The following is an 18,259-nucleotide window of genomic DNA, read 5'->3' on the forward strand; positions in this document are numbered from 1 at the left end:
GTCTTCTCATTGGTCTAAAAAACCTCCAATTGATAATTTTTTGTTATATATATATTGTGCACTCTAACTTCTCCAACTCTAACTTTGTAGTTCAAATAGTCATTAAATATTGCTTTTCGAATTCTTCGTAAAATGTTGCAACTTTAAGTAATTAAAGCACTTAGCTTAATTCTTGTGCCCGTAATTCTTCTAGCCAGTAAGCTCCATGTTTGAAATTTGGCGTGGATCAGAGCGCAGTAAGTTTGTTTACTCTTGTGATCACTATTTGAAATGTATATTGAAGGCACCAAAAGTCTGTCATATCAAACATATAAATGGGAAGTGACCGACTCACCTTCAAATGCGCAGTAGAGACTTCCCTCTCTGTCCCGCCCTCGTGTCAAGACGTGATGACGTCAAAGGGCGGAACAGAGAGGGAAACGGAGTCGGACTGTCGGATGCTGCCGCTGGAGCCTGGAAACGAACATCGCGCGCACCAACCTCCTCCCTCCCCCAATCCCTGCCGCCGCTCCCGCCCCCCCTCCGTATCGGGCCCCCTGCACTGACCTGACAGCACCTCTCACCTCCGTGTGGAAGCGCTGCAGGCAACAGAGCGATCTTCTGCTGCCTGCAGCGCTTTCACACCGAGGTGAGAGGCGCTGTCAGGTCAGTGCAAGGGGCCCGGCACGGAGGGGGGAGGGAGCGGTGGCGAGGAGGGTAGCTGAAATCTCGCCCGTTTTAACGGGCTTAACGGCTAGTATTTTGTAGGTGATGTGATTTGAGAACTTAGTTCCCTGATGAAGCTTGATCAAATAGTGAAACGGAAAGTTGCAACATTTTATGAAGAATTGGAAAAGCAATATTTAATGAATATTTGAATTACAAAGTTCAAAGACACTTGGAGAAGTTAGAGTGCAATATATATATATATATATATATATATACACACACACACACAGTGCACTGCATTTAAGTGCACGTCGGATAAGCGCATGCTCTGTTTAACTGCATGCTGTACTTCAGTCCCGTTTTTGGCGCCATCAATTTCTATGGGGACAAACCGGTTTAGCGCACCACTGATAAGTGCAAAATTCGCTTATATGCATGGTTTAAGACGACTCCCCTGCAGGAAAGACTCCGCATAAGCGCACGCACGGAATATGGAAGCTGATTGGCATGTAACAAAGGGGCGGTAAATTTAAAATGTCGTTGGTTAACTGCCACAGGCAGGATAAGCGAAAGAATGTTGTTAGAGTGTACACTGGAGTTGGAGTTGTCGCGCAACTGTAAGACTTTAACACTGGCTGAACGAATAGAAGTTCTTTAAAAATTAGAAAACAAACAAAGTCAAGCATCTATTGCTAAAGAATATGGTGTCAACAGTCAAATTTCACGTATCTTGAAGCAGAAAGATCAGCTTCTGGAAGACTGGCAAAACAATACAAATCCACACAGGAAACGAAAACGGGCGGGAAAAGCTGAGGATGTAGAAGATGCTCTTCGGTGGTTTTCTCAAGTCAGGAGCAGACAGCTGTCAGTGGTCCACTGCTTATGGAGAAAGCTAATCATCTAGCTGAAAAGTCCTTGGACTAACTGAATTCAAAGCCACTGTTGGATGGTTGGAAAGATGGAAGGAGAGGAACACATAAATTCAAGAAACAGCATGGTGAAAAACAAGACGCTGATGACTTTGGGTGCTGAAAATTGGGTTCTTCTACCATCTTGAACGAGTTTGCACTTTGTGACATTTTCAATACTGAAGAAAACTGTCTCTACTGGCGAGCGATTCCAGATGGAACACTTGCATTCAAACAAGCCGAAACTACAGGAAGTAAAACGCTGCAATATGGATGGGAGTGAGAAGTTGGAACCACTTGACATTGGCAAGAGCAAACGGCCCCGTTGCTTCAAGAATGTTAAGCGACTTCTCGTGTCATACGAGGCTAATACAAATTCATGGATGACTGGGGAAATTTGGAAGCAGTGGCTAGAGAAGTTAGACACTAGAATGCTGGCACAAAAGCGTCAGATTTTGTTGCGTTGTGATAATTGTGCTGCATACAGTGATGATGTCAGGCTGTCTAACGTCAAGGTGGTCTTCCTGCCACCAAACACTACCTCTCTGATCCAACCTGTGGATCAGGGCATAATAGCCAATTTCAAACAACATTATCGGGCTCTTGTGCTGCATTGTCTGATGAGTATTATGGATGACCAGACTGGAAAGGATAAATGTGCTGTTGAACTGGCTCGTAATCTATCACTGTTGGATTCCCTACATATGCAGAAAGAAGCCTGGAATCATATTACACAGGCAACCATTGTGAACTGCTACAAGCAGGCGAGCTTTGTTAAGGATGTGGAGAGGGACGAAACAGATGCAGCTGTTGCAAACGCGTCAGATGAACAGGCTATTGACATCCCAGCCGGTGTTACTGAAGAGGAGTTTCATCACTATGTAGCTGTTGATTACGATGTACAAACAGCTGACGACAGCACTGATGTTGAGATATGCGCCTACACACAGGCAATGGCTGATGATGAAACACATGATGAAATGAGCAGCGAGGCACATGCTAACGAAATTCAACAACCTCCTGTCACTTTTGCAAGATCAGTGGAGAGTCTCAACACTGTGCGGGCCTATCTGGAGGCTAATGGATGTCAGTGCTATGACAGTTTTTACCGTCTGGCAGACGTAGTCTATGGAACTCACAGACACAAGAGTGTACAGAGGACTATGACTGATTACTTCAAGGAAGCCTAACGTCAGTTAACGGAGACTGTATACTGTATGTATAATAAACAGTACTGTACATATGTTTATCAGATGTCAAGCTTCTTTGGGTCAGTGGTTAAGTGCACGCTCCGGTTAACTGCATGTATTTCTTTGGTCCCATACCCTTACACTTAAGCAGATTGCACTGTGTATATATATGTGTGTATATATGTAGATATATATAGACCGATGAGAAGACTGGAGGTCTAGTAAGAGCTGGCACTAAGATATTTTACTTTCTGCCTAGCCGGGACATTTGAGGTCTTTTTCCTTCATAAGAGATGAGATTCATAGGAATTTGAGAATTATATTGAATATGGTTTAAGATATAGAGATATACAACACAGTGAAAGACCATTATCAATATATTGAATATGGTTTAAGATATAGAGATATACAACACAATGAAAGACCATTATCAATTGACAGGCTTTTACAGAAAAAGGTACTTCACACAACCAAATGTATTTTGGTTTCCCCTTTTTTAGGGTATAATTATTTAAAATAGATTCATTGACATTAACAAATATTTTTGAAGTCTGGAGGCCATCCATTGTTTTCATTCATTATTGAATGAAAGCTACATTCCAGTTAGAGGTTAGTGAAAATAAAGTTGTAATTGTCCATCCAAGTTCATGGACCCTAGGTTAAAAACCCTTGATACAGAGTGTGGTTCTGTAAGTAACCACTTAGGGCCCTCTTTACTATGTTGTGCTGTAGGTGCGTTAGCATTTTATCGCATGCTAAAAATTAGCGTGTGCTAACCCTAGAGACACCCATATATTCCTGTGGGTGTCTCTAATGTTAGTGTGTGCTAATTTTTAACGTGTGCTAAAAATGCTAGTGCACCTTAGTAAACAGGGCCCTTAGTTTTAGACAGCAGGAATGCACATAAATGGCCACTTACACACACAACTGACTTCCTATACAATACTAAGTAGTAGAAAAGTACACCCCATATTTTAATGGCACACACTTTGCTAGTGTTCGGGTGTGCCTGGACGGAATGTGTAATTTATAGTAGACTATCATTTAGATGTGTTCTGTCTTACACTGGCTTACATCTAGCACAGGAATTATATCGGCTATGTTCCACTTGAACTAGTATTCTATTTTTTAAAAAAGTAGGCCTTGAAATAGGTGCCTGCTTACCCTCTTATCCTAGATGGACTGTTACAGAACTACCCTGATAATACTAGATGCCAGCACATCCAATTATTTTTCTTTACTCAAAACATTTTTGGTGTTGTCTCTATATATTGTGGGGGGTTTTTTTTTCCATAACATAAGTGCTTTTCTGATCCTTGGAAACGTTTATAAAAAAAAACATGAAACTCTTCTGTTTTTATTTAAAAACATATTAGTAGGAGATACCCACCGTAAGTGTGCCTAGACCTGAAATTATCATAGTATACGTTAAGCTATTTTTCATTGTGAATTTTAAAAAACACAATCTGCCCAGAATGCCATTATCTTCTCTTCATCTATCCCTTTACCAGCAACTTTAAAACAAATTGGTAAGAATAAAACAATTAGTACAAATTTTGTAGTTTTAGAATACTTTTCTTTCTTCTTTTGAAAGAAAAAGACGTCCTGTGGTGTATAGCTTGTGCTTTAAACCTTAAATGTTTTATTGCTTTTCTGCATTTGTAATTGCAGGCAGAAAGTTCTTCAACTCGCTCTTCAGGGAATCAGGCTGCTGTAAATAAAGGGAACCAAGCCAACAGTATGCATATCCCATGTTTGTTATCAATGCCCACAAGGAACCATATGGATATCACAACTCCTCCTCTGCCTGCTGTGGCCCCTGAAGTTTTGAGGGTGGCAGAACACAGGCACAAGAAGGGACTGATGTATCCTTATATCTTTCATATCTTAACTAAGGTATGACCACCTAATATAGAATTTAAATTTCCTTCTTACACATTTGATTGCATGGGTTATTAGATGTGGTACCTTGGAAGTATTAGGAGATGGAATTGTGTGCTGTGTTTTGGAAGTGTCTTTTCTCGCATAGTTGATGGTGGTAGCCAGCAGACATTTACATTGCATATAGGTTGGGGGCATTGGTGTCTGAGGATCCCAGTCTTGGCCCCCACGATGTGTGTTACTGTCCTGCAAGTCTGCTTTATGCAACTTAACTACTGGCTTGGCCACTGCTTCTCTGGAGTTCCTAACCCAGCATGTCCCCTGTTTGCTGAGCTCTTGTGACCAGCAGGATGAAGGGTGCCAGCCTCTTCTGCTCCCTGGGGTGAGTCTCACAGTATGAGCTGCAAGGGATCTAGCAGCTCATACCATGAGACTGACCCTGTGTTGAAGAAGAAAACACTCTATAAAGTGCTCTTCTTCCTATTGGCCATGGGGACCGAGGGTTGTTAACCATTAGGCTGAGGGGTTCCAGGAGGGTGGGAATTTAAAACACCTGCCCACTGCCTTTTGCTGCCCCTGAAATCTCCACTTCTCTAGGTGACTACATAGTTTGCCTAATGGAAGCGCTAGCTCTCTCCATCATTGTTCATATTTTTTCTTGTTGGGAGATATGGCAGAGTTTCTTAATCATTTACTAAAATTTCTCCATTCATCTTTGCATTTATTTCTCATTTCTTATGCATGCATTTTAAAAATTATTTATGCTACTGCACTGTTTCTTTTTTAAAGCAGGAAAACATGATTCCATTACGTAACTTCCCACTATTCCAGAACCTGTGGGATAGTTGTGTCCATCAACTAGCAGGTGGACATGCAGAACTGAAAACTGAGCTGAGAAATATCTCTCTTGGCATCCAAATCCAGCTTCTCGGTATTTTCTATCTCCAGCAGATGGATAGACGTACTATTCAGCCTCTGGTTCTGAGTGATTTGCTCCTTGTCTAGTTGGTCATGATCCCCTGTTGAACTTTGGGAGTGGCTTGAGTCTGCAGAGTCATATCTGGAGGTCTTCAGATCCCCCTTGTCTGTGGTGCCCCACAAATTTACTTCTTCCCTCCACCTCTCCCCTGTTTCCTGTGTAGCTCTCCTTTTCCAGCACAACAACCTTAAAAAAGAAAGAAAAGAGAAGGAAAGAGGTTTGCTGGCGAGCATGAGACAGAGTATCAGTCCTGAGCCTTTCTCATCTGTGGTAAGACTTGTGGAAACTGAGCTTGGGGGGGAGCAGCCAGCAGTGGTAAGTCCCCACTAAAGTTTGACTCAGAACCACTTGAAGGGGCTGCAAGCTCTACTTGTTGCAAGGGAGGGATCCTGACTCACTGCTTGGGACACATTGTGCTGCGCTTGTGACAGGGGTGAATGGCGACTCCCATGGAGGCAGTTAAGCGGTGCTCCTGCTGTGGGACCTGCCAGCTGGCATAGGGGCATTGCAATGCGTGCAAGCTAGGAATCCCACGGAACATAGATGAAACGTTCGGTAGCAGCACATCTTTGGATTTGGCGCAGCATCTGAATATGCTGGGGTCTTTGGGATCTCCAGCTGGTCCGGTGTGCAGATACAGGAGTGCATGGGAACAGGCGCCATTTTGTCGGGAGCAGCCTCTGGCTCGTCATGCATGGAGCACAGCCACCATTTTACAGCCTTAGGGCCCTGACAGAGCATTCAGCTGCATCGGGATCTTTGTTTTCTACAAGGTTTATATTGCTCTTACATCAGGCCTGTTTAGTGAAGCAGGGACAGTTAGAGTTGCTGCAAGGTGCTTTTCATATGCACGTATCTCCAGCATAGTTTGCACATGTAAACCCACAAGGATTCCTTGTTTCACATTAGCTGCTACAGGGGATGAATTCCTGTTTCAAGACCACAGCAGTTGAGATGAAAAGGTTATTCTGATTTGGTCACTGCTACCTTGCTTCAGGCTCAGAAACTCTACATCCATGGTGAATGTGACAGTCATTCGAGGGCTGGTGTTCTGAACGCGGACTTTCTCCCTTCTCTGCTCAGGAAGGACTTGCATTGGGTTGTCTACAATTTCAGGGTGCGGCGTTGGCCTGTTTCAGGGGCCAACTATAGAAGACATCTCTTGTGGCTCACCCAGATATAATTCAATTCTTGCAGAGAGCAGGCCGCTTGTCTCTCTTTTGTACACTGTGTCCAGAATGGAACCTTTAATTTAGTCTTTTGGGATCTTCAGAAGCTGTCACGTTTTCAAAGCTGGAAACTGGTTTGTGAGCCCTTGGGCCACTGCCGAGGTGTGGCAGTGGCAGGCAAAACCACCCCACACCAGGGGCAAGGCAGAACACTGACAACAGTTAGGCTTCACCTGTACTTGGCCACTTTCCACCAGGAGTTAAGCTCCCAGCTTCAGGTGGCCGACAGGACTTTGCAGGACAGGGCAGGAGCTGGATAATAGCTAGGCAGCACAGGGACTGAGTGTCAGAGGGGAAAGGAAGGAACATGGGCAGCAAGGCAGAAAACTGGGCAAGACAATACAACACAAGGCAGGGACAGGACAAACTAGAGGACAGAAACTGGAAGCTGCAAGCAGCTACTGAAACAGGGAACAAAACACTGACTCTTGGGCTTTAGTTTTGTGTTTAGTCCTTGTCTGTTTGTATCCTGCTGGCTGCTTTGCAGCTTTTAGTTCTGTGTCTTGTTAGAGACAAGACTAGCAAACTAACAACAACCTAATCTAACTACACACTGACTGGCTAGAACAGACAAGAATCAAGGCAAGGATTCAAAACTAGGCAGCAGAGCAACAAGCACTAACATACCAGGGCCTTAGACGCAAGGCAAAGGCAGAGAGGTTCCAAATGGCTAATAAGCCCAGCAGGCAGCTGAGACTCAGGTGCAACAATCACCAAGCAACTAAGGGTCGGGCAGCCTGGAAGATCTGGACTGAACTGAAATCTGGAACGGGTGACAGCACACCAACAATCTAATACAGCCAACACACAGAGACAGAACTAACTCACAAAGAACAGACAGAAGCCAGCTCAGAAGCTGACCACAGGAAACAAGGTGAGTCTGAGAGGGGTCACGGCCACAGACATGACAGAAGCCTCCTTTTGAGCCACTCTGGAAGGCCTCTTTGAAGGATCTTACACTAAAGACAGCATTCTTGGTGGCTGTTGCATTGGCACATAGGGTTTCAGAGCTTCAGGCTCTCTCTTGTCATGATCCCTTCTCAGAGGTGGGGGTCTCCCTTCGCAGTGTTCCTTGGCATTTCATCTCAACCAATCTGTGGAGTTTCCTTTCTTTTGCAGAGAGGACCAAGAGTCTCAGTATTCTTCCTTGAAGCTTCCCGATGTGCATAGAGTCCTCATTAGATAACTGGAAGTCAAGAATGAGTTTCTCTAATTGGACAGATTGTGCTTTTTGGTAAACAGAGGCTTGGCCTTATGGATTTCATGCCCACAATTTCTAGTTGGCTGAAGGAGACTATCGTGTAAACTTATTTGCTTATGAGGAAGCAGGCTCCTCAGGCCTTGCAGGCTCATTCTTTGAGGCATATAGTGACATCCTGGGTGGCGTTTACATTACAGTTTCAGGTGTATTTTTCAAGGTGGCGATGTGATCTACGTTGCAAACCTTTGCCAAGCACTAGAGGGTGGACCTTACGATGCGCTCAGAAACCAGTTTTGGGGCTTCGGTCCTCAGGGCAGCGATGCCATGATCCCACCCATTCTAGAGATTGCTTTTGGACATCCCACAATTTCTAGATTAATAGGAAGCTTTGTAATGGAAGGAGAAATTAGATTTTTCCTGATAATTTTATTTCCATTAGTCCTTCCCACTATTTCAGAGGCCCGCCCAAGTTTTCTGAGATGTTTAGTCAATGCAAAGTAATGGTTCAAATAATGACTGTCACTTTGCATGGTGTTTCCTGCATCTCTTTTTTTCTCTACAGGTAGTCCAGAGATGAGAGAAGTCCAAACGTGTTTGCTCGTGTGGTTAGTGTTACCACCCCTCTCGGCTGGACTGTAGTGATGTGCTCCCAGATACCTGATGTTTGTAGTCGTGGCGAATATCCAGGGAACACACACTCACAGCCGAGGGAGTGGAACAAATAAACTCACCTCGTCCTTTACTCTCAAAGAGTAAAGGAGGAAAAGAAGCTAAATTTAGGATTGGTTCCTGAAATGGAAGGACCAAACTTTCAGATTTGCAAAATATCTTTTTCTTTATTGAATACAAATGCAAGTAAATTTTCATTCAAATAAACTCTAATTCACAATTAGTGTGTGGCTTAATAGAACTGCAATAACATATTCAACATTCAAATGTAGTTTTACATGTATACTCTTAACTTTTTCTGTTTCTTTCAACAAAATCACCTAAAAAGGCAGAAAAGAACCTTTTCAGATAAATATTTAAATTGTCTTTTTATCAAAATCAGATATTAGTTTCTATATTTTTTCCTTGCTATTGATGTCAGAATTTGAGTCTTTATGGGTATTATGGATGTTTGTCCAAGGATCTCAGTTGAACCCAGAACACTTAGGCAAGTCAGGAAAACATGGATTTTTTTATATTTGATGTTGTTCTGTTCTTTAGTTTTCCCTTGAAATGTTGTAAACCAAAAAAAACTTATATGTCCTTCAACACCCTTTGCCAATGTCACTTAGCTGTGGTTGAATTTATTTAGGTGAGGTCTTTCTTGCGTTGGAGCTTAGCCGGAACACTTCAGAGGATAATTTCTCCAGATTTCTTCTTCCTAAACCTCACTTATAAAGAAAATAATCAGGGAAGAAAAACCTTACAACTCCCTGGCTTTTTCAGGCGCTGACTCCTCTCTGGTGACAATCAGTTCTCAATACTGTGGCCATACTCTCTAATTGAAATAAAATAAGTTAAAGGAGGACTCACTTCACAGCCTATTTCTCACTGTAAATTCCCTATTCTATAAGGCGGCCAGAAGCTTTTACACTCCATTCAGGGATCTTACACAGTAACACATCCCATATTCAAATTCCATCTCACAGACTTCACATATAAACATAACATTTCCCTGCACAGCTATCAGATCAATCTGGAGAATATAGCATACTCATACAAAAACAGTGCTGGATTTTCTTTAATCTGCAGTCTGATTACAAACCCTGTACTGAACTCAGAACTCTCACCAACAACACACCTTTCCCACAGACACAGCTTAATGGCTTCTTTCTTCAAATCACAGATTCACCTCTCAGTCCTTCCCCTGTGTCAGAGTTAAAATCCTTACACACTTTTTCCTGACACCCTTATAGTTTCTTTCACATGGAGGCATATTTTCAAAGCACTTAGCCTTCCAAAGTTCCATAGGTTTCTATGGAACTTTGGAAGGCTAAGTGCTTTGAAAATATGCCTCTTAGTATAACTACCAGCAGAAATCAGTCTCTCAAAACCTGAGTCTCAACTGTTTTCCCCTATTCTAAAAAGAGTAGGCAGCCATGTGTCCACTTAATACCTGAGCATACAGACTCTCATTCCACCTTCCTTGACCTTAAATTCCCTATAACTTAACCATTCCATTCACTGAATGCAGAAACATACCTTTCCTCCACTCAAAACCAAATTAAATATGGTTTAAACTTTCTCACAGCATTCTATTAGTACTGCTTTTTCATCCAGAACATCAGTTTACCTCACATGTATTCAGAAACACAACCATGGAAAAGGCAGTCTGGTTCATTTAAGTACTCCCTTCTCAGCTCAAATCATCTCATTTTCACTCACTTTTACTATCCAAGTACCCTTTTCCAAGTCACATCTCACTTTAAACTCATAAAATCCATGCCTTAATTCTTACTTTTCACACACTCAGCATACGTTTCTCTGTCTCACTCAGGGTTGCCAGGTGGAAAATTTTTTTCTCGCCCAATCCAGCCCAAAAAACAGCCCAAAACCCGCCCAAACACAAACCCCACCCCTGACACCCCCACCCCCGCGTCATCACCCCGCCCCCGCCGTCATCAACCCCGCCCCCGCCGTCACCGGCCCCGCCTCCCCTGTCACCGGCCCCGCCTCCCCGTCACCGGCCCTGCCTCCCACGTCATCGGCCCCGCCTCCCCGTCATCGGCCCCGCCTCTGACGTCATCGGCCCGCCCAAAACGTCACTAACCCCGCCCAAAAACGTCACTAACCCCGCCCCCCGCGGCCGAAAAAAAAGGCAAAAAAGCCGCCCAAAAAACCGCCCAAACGACCCAAAAGCAGCCCAAAAACCCGCACCCCGCCGCGGGCAAAAGTTTCCCGCGGCGGGTCGCGGAAAACCGCCCAATTGGGCGGTAAACCCGCCCACCTGGCAACACTGGTCTCACTCTCCATGTTCAGCCAGCCTTTTTTTTTTTGCTCACCCAGTCTCCCTAGCAACTCACCCCCCCCTAGAAGAACACCTGACTCCCTCAACCAATCAGCTTGTCAGCTAAAGACTGTTTTTTTTTTCTTATCTCTGAACTGTTTAGAATCTGGGCTGTCCCAACCCCCACAGAAGTAAATGTAAAACTTCCTATACAAAGAATTTCAAAGTCAATTTTAACCTGACTTGTACCCAAAACAGCAAGGAACATTTTATAGTTTCTTCATCTAACTCCATTAACAATTCCCAAACTAAACTTTAAACCTTTTCCAGTCAGCAGCATCCACCAAAACCCTGGAACAGCCCTCCCCCCCCCCCCCCCCCCCCCAGAGCCCCAGGAAAAAAAACATTTAATATATGATACCATATATTACATTTGTGTTACGGTAGCGAGTTGTTTAAGGTTTTTATGTTTATTTTGGGTTCCTTCATACTGTTTATCTACATAAATACTGAGGAACTGGACTGGATGCCAAGACAGATATGTCTCAGTTTAGTTTCCAGTTCTCTGTCTTCACCTGCTGGTTGATGGACACAACATGTTCTGGAATAGTGGGAATGACTAATGGAAAGAAAATTTTCAGGTAAGACCTAATTTCTCCATTTTCTTCTCTCTTAAATTTGCAAGTTCTTCATAATTGCATTAAGTGACTTCCTAGTGAGTTCTTTTAGTCCATTTCAAAGATTGTTTTTATTTTACTGTTGTTGACAAAACACTATTCTGATATGAAAGGAACATAATTGCTTTTTTTAAACCACGATCTGCTTTTTGTTTTTGTTCTATGACCAAAAGCCACCAAAATTTGCAATATAGAATGTAGCTCAAAATTATGAATCTTTTGAAAGTGAAGAGATTGAAGTTCTAAATTACATAATTTGTATTATAATAATCTGGCCGACATTACATACTGGAATGTATGCAAATTAATGCATTTATTCATATATTTTTTTCTTCTTTCAAAATGACAGTGAATACAAAAAGAATGATAGCTTGCCTGATTGCATTTATATGAAAGCCATGTGGAAGGACCTGGCTTCACTTAGCTCATTCCTAAGGTGGGTGGGTGCTGCTATAGCAGGATTGTGGAGTTGGTACACCAATCCTTCGACTCTGACTCTGCTGATATTAGGCTTTAAAATTTTTTGTTCTGGATGTAAATTACTGGTAAATATAACTTTAGTTCCAGGACAAAGATATAAAATGATAAATTTACCATAAATTATAATGTTGTAAGTTTTTATTTTGAATCTGGACTCTGAGTTTTTACTGACTCCGATTCCACCCAGAATTGCTTTCAACCCCCAACTCTGACTCCACAGCCCTGTGCTATAGAGGTAATGTTCACAGCTCTTGAAAGGAGCAAATTGTCATGCAATGGCAACACCTAATGGCCGATTTGCTGGGTTCTAGAAGGACCTCTGTTCATAACCCCCTCCCAAGGACTGTCGCTGCAATAACTGGAGTAAAATAAGTTAAAAAGAAATATGAAATAAGGGGGAAAATCCCAAGTTAATTGCAAGTAAAGATTCATATCAGCAGATTACAGCCCCAGTTCTAAGTGAACTGAAAGTGAAAAGGATCAAGAAGAAACTGCAGAGTTGATGACAAAAATGATGGTGAACACAGTAGTAACCTGATTTCCAAGCCCAAATCCAAACCTGTGCATTCTTGTCAGTACAAGAAACATTGTGAATAAGAGATTGGGGAAGTATGTCAGATAGCTGATCAAATTACAGGCGCAAGTGGTGCTGTATTATTCTGTGAGTTGTAGGTGAGTATTAGGAAGCAGGGGCTGGTAAAATACAGCAATGACTAGGAAAACTATTGTACAAATGTTAATGCTATTTTTATTTATTTATTTAGAATTTGCTTTTATTATTGTTTTTTTTTGTCATCAGAACAAACATAGTTGCCAAAACTTTCTCTGTTATATTTTTTTAAATATTCTGGAGTTGCATTTTTTTTTTTGTCTGCTTGCATTGAAAAGGGTGAAATAAAGATTCCTGTTGCTATAGAAGATGAAGCCAACAAAGAACTGCCTCCTGCTACCCTGCTGTACAGACCAGTTCGTCAGTATGTTTACGGAGTCCTGTTTAGCTTGGCGGAAAACAGAAAGAAAAGCGAAAGGCTTGCATTTAGGAAGAATCGACTCCCACCAGAATGTAGGTGCATTCATTTCTTCCTCAGCATTGGCAGTTACAGTAATAGAAAAATAGACTTTTTAATATTTTGTGAAACGTTAATTTGCCATCTTTACATTCCTGTATTTTAGCCATGCCATGATGCATAACATTACATTTCAGAAGGTTTCTTCAGCTTAAGCTTTTTATGTAAACGGGGTAAAGTGCATTATGATTAGGGCTTCTGATACTAGGTGTTTATTGTTTGGAATTTTAGGGCTTTATTATTGTCAATTAGGTACTTTACCAGGGTCAGAAAATAGAAGGTTTCTCTGAGGACAAGCAAGCTTATAATTCTCACAAGTGGTGATGCCAGTCCATGTTGCCTGGTCCAGAATTTACCGTCTCCTCACATCATTTGGTCCTAGAGAGCTTTTTCTGTGCCTTTTGGCTATTTTGTTTTAGTTCCTTTTTGTTTTTTTATTGTGTTTCTGTTGTTGGAACCTCCGTACTTTATTTTCCTTTAATTTGGTTAGTGATTTTGCCCGGTTTTAAGTTTCATTTGTTTTCCATTGTCATCAGGCCACTTTTAGGCCTTGTCTTCGGTCGGGAACTTTCCCTTTCTTTTTCTGTGCCTTGCCTCTTTTTCAGGCACCTTGCGTTGTTTAATTTAGCCAACAGAGTTTTTCCTTCAATGTCCATGAAGATTACCAGTGGCTTCAAGCTCTGTACCTGGTGCAATCTGATAATCTCTGGAAAGGACACACATTCTTGGTATCTGCAGTGTCTTGGGCCTGACCATAGCCCCTCTAATTGTGTTCTCTGTCTTCGTATGAAGAAAAAGACCCATGTTTCCAGAGAGGCTCAAAGAGAGAGGATTTTTGGAGCCAAGCCCGGTTCCTCAACATCAAGTATCGGATCGGGAGTGTCGGTAAGCATGGCTGCTACTAGACCCTTAGACACTGGGAGCAGTGAAGCATTGAGTGGGTCTCCACCTGCCTCGAGGCTTCCTGCTATGCAGGGCCCTTGGGACTGTCCATCATCGGACCCAACCCTAAGGCGACGTGTGGATTTGATGTTGTCCTTGGCACCAAGGAGTCTTGGTGACACACTTCGGGCGAAGGCCGTGAAGCACTGTCATCGGTTGTCCTCAATGCATGGTGCTGGGAGCTCCGGGGTGTCAAAGGATTCGGCACCCGAGAAGCGTCTGCTCCGAGAGGACCGCACCCCCTCCTTACAGGAGATACCGATGCACCAGTCTACTAGCAGCCAAGATCCAGCTCCCACATCAACCCCAGCGGTTCTACAACCTGCGCATCAGCCGGCATCCTAGTTTTTCCCAGTTTCGATTGTTGATGAGTGCATCTGGGCCTTGCTTCCTGAGCTGCTGGATAGCATTATGCAATGGTTTGCATTGGCTTTGGGGGGTGCTTGCGCCTACCCTGCCTCTTGTTGCTGCCCCGCTTGACCCTAATCTATGCATTTGCATTGCGAAAAAAATCTTGTTGTAGCCTTTTAGATGGATTCCCGGTAGATTCTGTTCAGTGACACAAAATACAGATTTCCAGCCCCAGCTCTCCTTCTCAAAGAAACAGCAAGTGTATTATCCACAGTCTGTCCTTCACCAACCTCCAGTGACAACGGCAGGCTTTTGCAAAGTAGATTAAATCTGACTTGAAAAGCTGTGGGTGAATTTATTTTTATTTATTTTTGTTACATTTGTACCCCGCGCTTTCCCACTCATGGCAGGCTCAATGCGGCTTACATGGGGCAATGGAGGGTTAAGTGACTTGCCCAGAGTCACAAGGAGCTGCCTGTGCCTGAAGTGGGAGTCGAACTCAGTTCCTGAGTTCCCCAGGACCAAAGTCCACCACCCAAACCACTAGGCCACTCCTCCACTTATGGTGAGGACAAGGGGAATAGTAGTATAGCATGAATTAAAATAAAATGAGTACAGAAGATGATTAAATGAAGCAAAGCAAAGATGCCCTTGATTTAACCAATGTTTTGAATTTTTTTTTCTTTGTATTTCTTATAAGGAAACAAGTTAGTTGGTAGAAATCTACGTATTCAGGCAAGAATAATGTTGACAATTCTCTTGTTTGTTTTCAAAATCTTACATGGATTAGTTCCAGTTTACAACTTCCATTTTGCTGACATGGTGTGCTCCAGCACATAGTTTACATTCTGAGAATCAATGGAAGGTAGCTGTCCCATCAGCCAAGGAATTCATTTGGTTTCTTGGAGAAAAAGGTATATAGTGGGGCGCAGGCCTTCATTGAGGAGCATCTTACCTTTTAATTTACACTCACAGCAACAACATGGGGAGGTGTCATGATACTATGAGGGGCATTTTCGATATGACGTCTTGTGGGAAACATCCAAAAATCCAGTAGTGAACATGGCCGTTTTCAAACCAGAAAAATGTCCAACTTTTGTTTTGAAAATGGCCATTTACTAGCTGGTTTTGTGCTCACTTTTTTGACCATTTTTGAGAAAAAAAAATGCAGTGGAAAAATAGACAAAAACAAGCGATTGGGATATATGGGGGGGGGGGGGGAGGGGAGGGGGCAGCATTCTTAGTAGAGTGGCCACACGAACATCCCAACAGAGCCATGGGACACTCTAGGGAGCACTACAATGTTCACATAAAAGGTACCAGGTACACATCTCACTGATACCCACTTATATTGTATGGTGAGTCCTCAAAAACCTACCGTACTTGACTGGACACCACTACGATAGCCCTTATGTCTGCAGGTATCATCTGTATGTAGGTACAGTAAGTTTTTGGTGGGTTTAGGAGGGCTCACACTTTCCACCAGAAGTATTACCAGTTAGAGTGGAATATGGGCCTGGGTTCCCTTCTCTACAGTGCATTGCACCGACCACTAGGCTACTCCAGACCTGTTTGCTGCTGTAATAGGACTGGCCATAACATCTGAAGCTATTTCTTTCACATCCTTGTGGGGTGGGAAGGGGGTCAGTGACCACCGGGGGAGAGGGGGGGTCATGCCTTAATCCCGCCAATGGTTATCTGGTTATTTAAAGCAACTTTTTGCGACTTAGTTGTGATTGAAACAGGTCTTGGCCAAATAACTTTTAGCCCTGGACGTTTTTGCTTTGTTCCATTAAGGCAGAATAACATCCAAGTTTTGGGAACGCCCATATCCCCCAACACACCCTTGTGATTTGGACGCACTGCAGAGAAAAACGTCCAAATGCCACTTTATGCCGTTTTTGAAACATTTTTCTCTTTTGAACATAAACCCCAAAATGTACTTTATGTGTATTTGTTTTCCTATTTTTCTTGCTCTAGTTTGTTGATTTTATGATTGTAATTTTTATTTGTTTGTAAGGCGAAGAATTCTTTGACCATGCCTATTTTATGTATTTTCTTGACTGCTCCCTGCCTTGAGCTATGTTAATTGTTAAGCGGGTTATAAATGTGCTATTAAATTCATTCTCAAACATTTTTAAAACTACTCCGTTATTGGTTATTGCCTATGATCATTAACTGAACTGTTCTTGTTTAGCTTCCTATGGGGAAATCAACTGTAATGTTTATTGATGTAATTATTCAGAAATCCACATAACAAATGTGAATTTCTGTATAACGTGCTAATTTCTAGAGAAGAAAGCTAGGCAATTGTGAAATGTTCACCCACCTCCTTTCTTTTCCTGCTTAGTATTTCTTCCTTTTTTCCTCTGGAAGAAGGCTGCTTGTTTTCCTTTTATGTAAATTCCATACAAATAGCAGCACAGAATCCACTTAATATGGCAGTCACTGACTATGAATAATTTCATTCACATTGTTCACATTCTTCATCCTAAGAGTTTTTTATTCGCATTCTTTTTAATTCTGCAGTTTATCCAGTGATAATTAAAGAATGGGCTGCCTATAAAGGAAAATCTCCTCAGACCCCTGAACTAGTAGAAGCTCTTGCATTCAGGGAGTGGACCTGTCCTAATCTGAAAAGGTTGTGGCTGGGAAAAGCTGTGGAAGATAAGAACCGGAGAATGCGGGCTTTTTTGGCATGTATGAGATCAGACACACCAGCAATGCTTAATCCAGCTAATGTGCCTAATCACCTTATGGTGCTCTGTTGTGTGTTACGGTGAGCATCAACTATTTTTCATACAGTATATGGCCAAATAGCACATGAAATAATGTATCTTTTCTGAGTTTCCTCAAAATGCTTTGTTTCTTGACAAGTTATATATCCAGAAAATAATTACCAATTCCTATTTTGTGTATGTGGGGAAAAATACCTCTCAGTCTGGATGATTCTTTAGCAAATATTTCTTGCCTTTTAAATTGGTCTAGACTACTTGGTTGGTCATTAAATCTTATTGAAAAGGATTAGTTTCCTGGATTAGGTATATTTCTGAATTCTGATGACACCACAGTCTGATATTTAAAGTGGGAACACTGCCAAAACAATTTTTTAAATAATTGGATTATTAAAACCATAATTATGGTGCCCGGCTGTGTTTCTTAATCTTATCTCCAAGCACAAATATTTAAAAAATGTTGAAAGATCCTTCTGGTTAGCCTTCTCATCACTAAATAGCATTTGACATCTATGTTAGCTGTCCATTGACATCTGAATTGTGAACAGCAAAAACACTGAAGACTGATCTTAGAGGAAAAAGCTTATGTGTAACTAAAGTAACAGTATAAAGGTGGAGAAAATGATTGAAATGAAAGTGCATTATGAATTGTAAGCAATTTCTCCTAAAGTATGATTTAATCCTGGATGAAGAGGTAATACATAATAACAGTCTTTGGGCCCTGATTACAAAGGAGCTCTAGCGTTCTTAGCCTGCGCTAACCGTGTAGATGCCAATAGGAATATTATAGGCATCTACACGGTAAGCTCGTGCTAATTTTGAGCGTGCTTTAAAAATGCTAGTGCACCATTTGTAAACAGGGCCTTTGGTCCTTCAAAGTCCAAAACTGCTAGTGTTTGGAAGAAAATGGATAAAATCCCACAGACATTTTTGTGGCCAATCTGGCAATTCATTCTGTGATATGATCTGCAGTAAGAAATGTTAACTCCTTATGTGCACATAAGTATTTGCTCTTTCTTTGTCCCTTAATCCCACC

At 42.2% G+C, this 18,259-nt stretch overlaps 1 protein-coding gene across 1 annotated transcript in view; it reads left to right on the forward strand.

The window, feature by feature from the left end:
- The window catches only part of FAM120A (family with sequence similarity 120A), a 185,026-nt gene that overhangs the window by 130,685 nt on the left and 36,082 nt on the right, over positions 1-18,259 (forward strand). Inside the window, exons 9-11 of the mRNA XM_030208505.1 lie at positions 4,418-4,642; positions 13,017-13,191; positions 17,018-17,267. Coding sequence (XP_030064365.1) covers positions 4,418-4,642; positions 13,017-13,191; positions 17,018-17,267 — 650 coding nt within the window. The remainder of the gene's footprint in view (positions 1-4,417; positions 4,643-13,016; positions 13,192-17,017; positions 17,268-18,259) is intronic.

Source organism: Microcaecilia unicolor, chromosome 6, assembly GCF_901765095.1.
Source record: "Microcaecilia unicolor chromosome 6, aMicUni1.1, whole genome shotgun sequence".
NCBI lineage: Eukaryota > Metazoa > Chordata > Amphibia > Gymnophiona > Siphonopidae > Microcaecilia > Microcaecilia unicolor.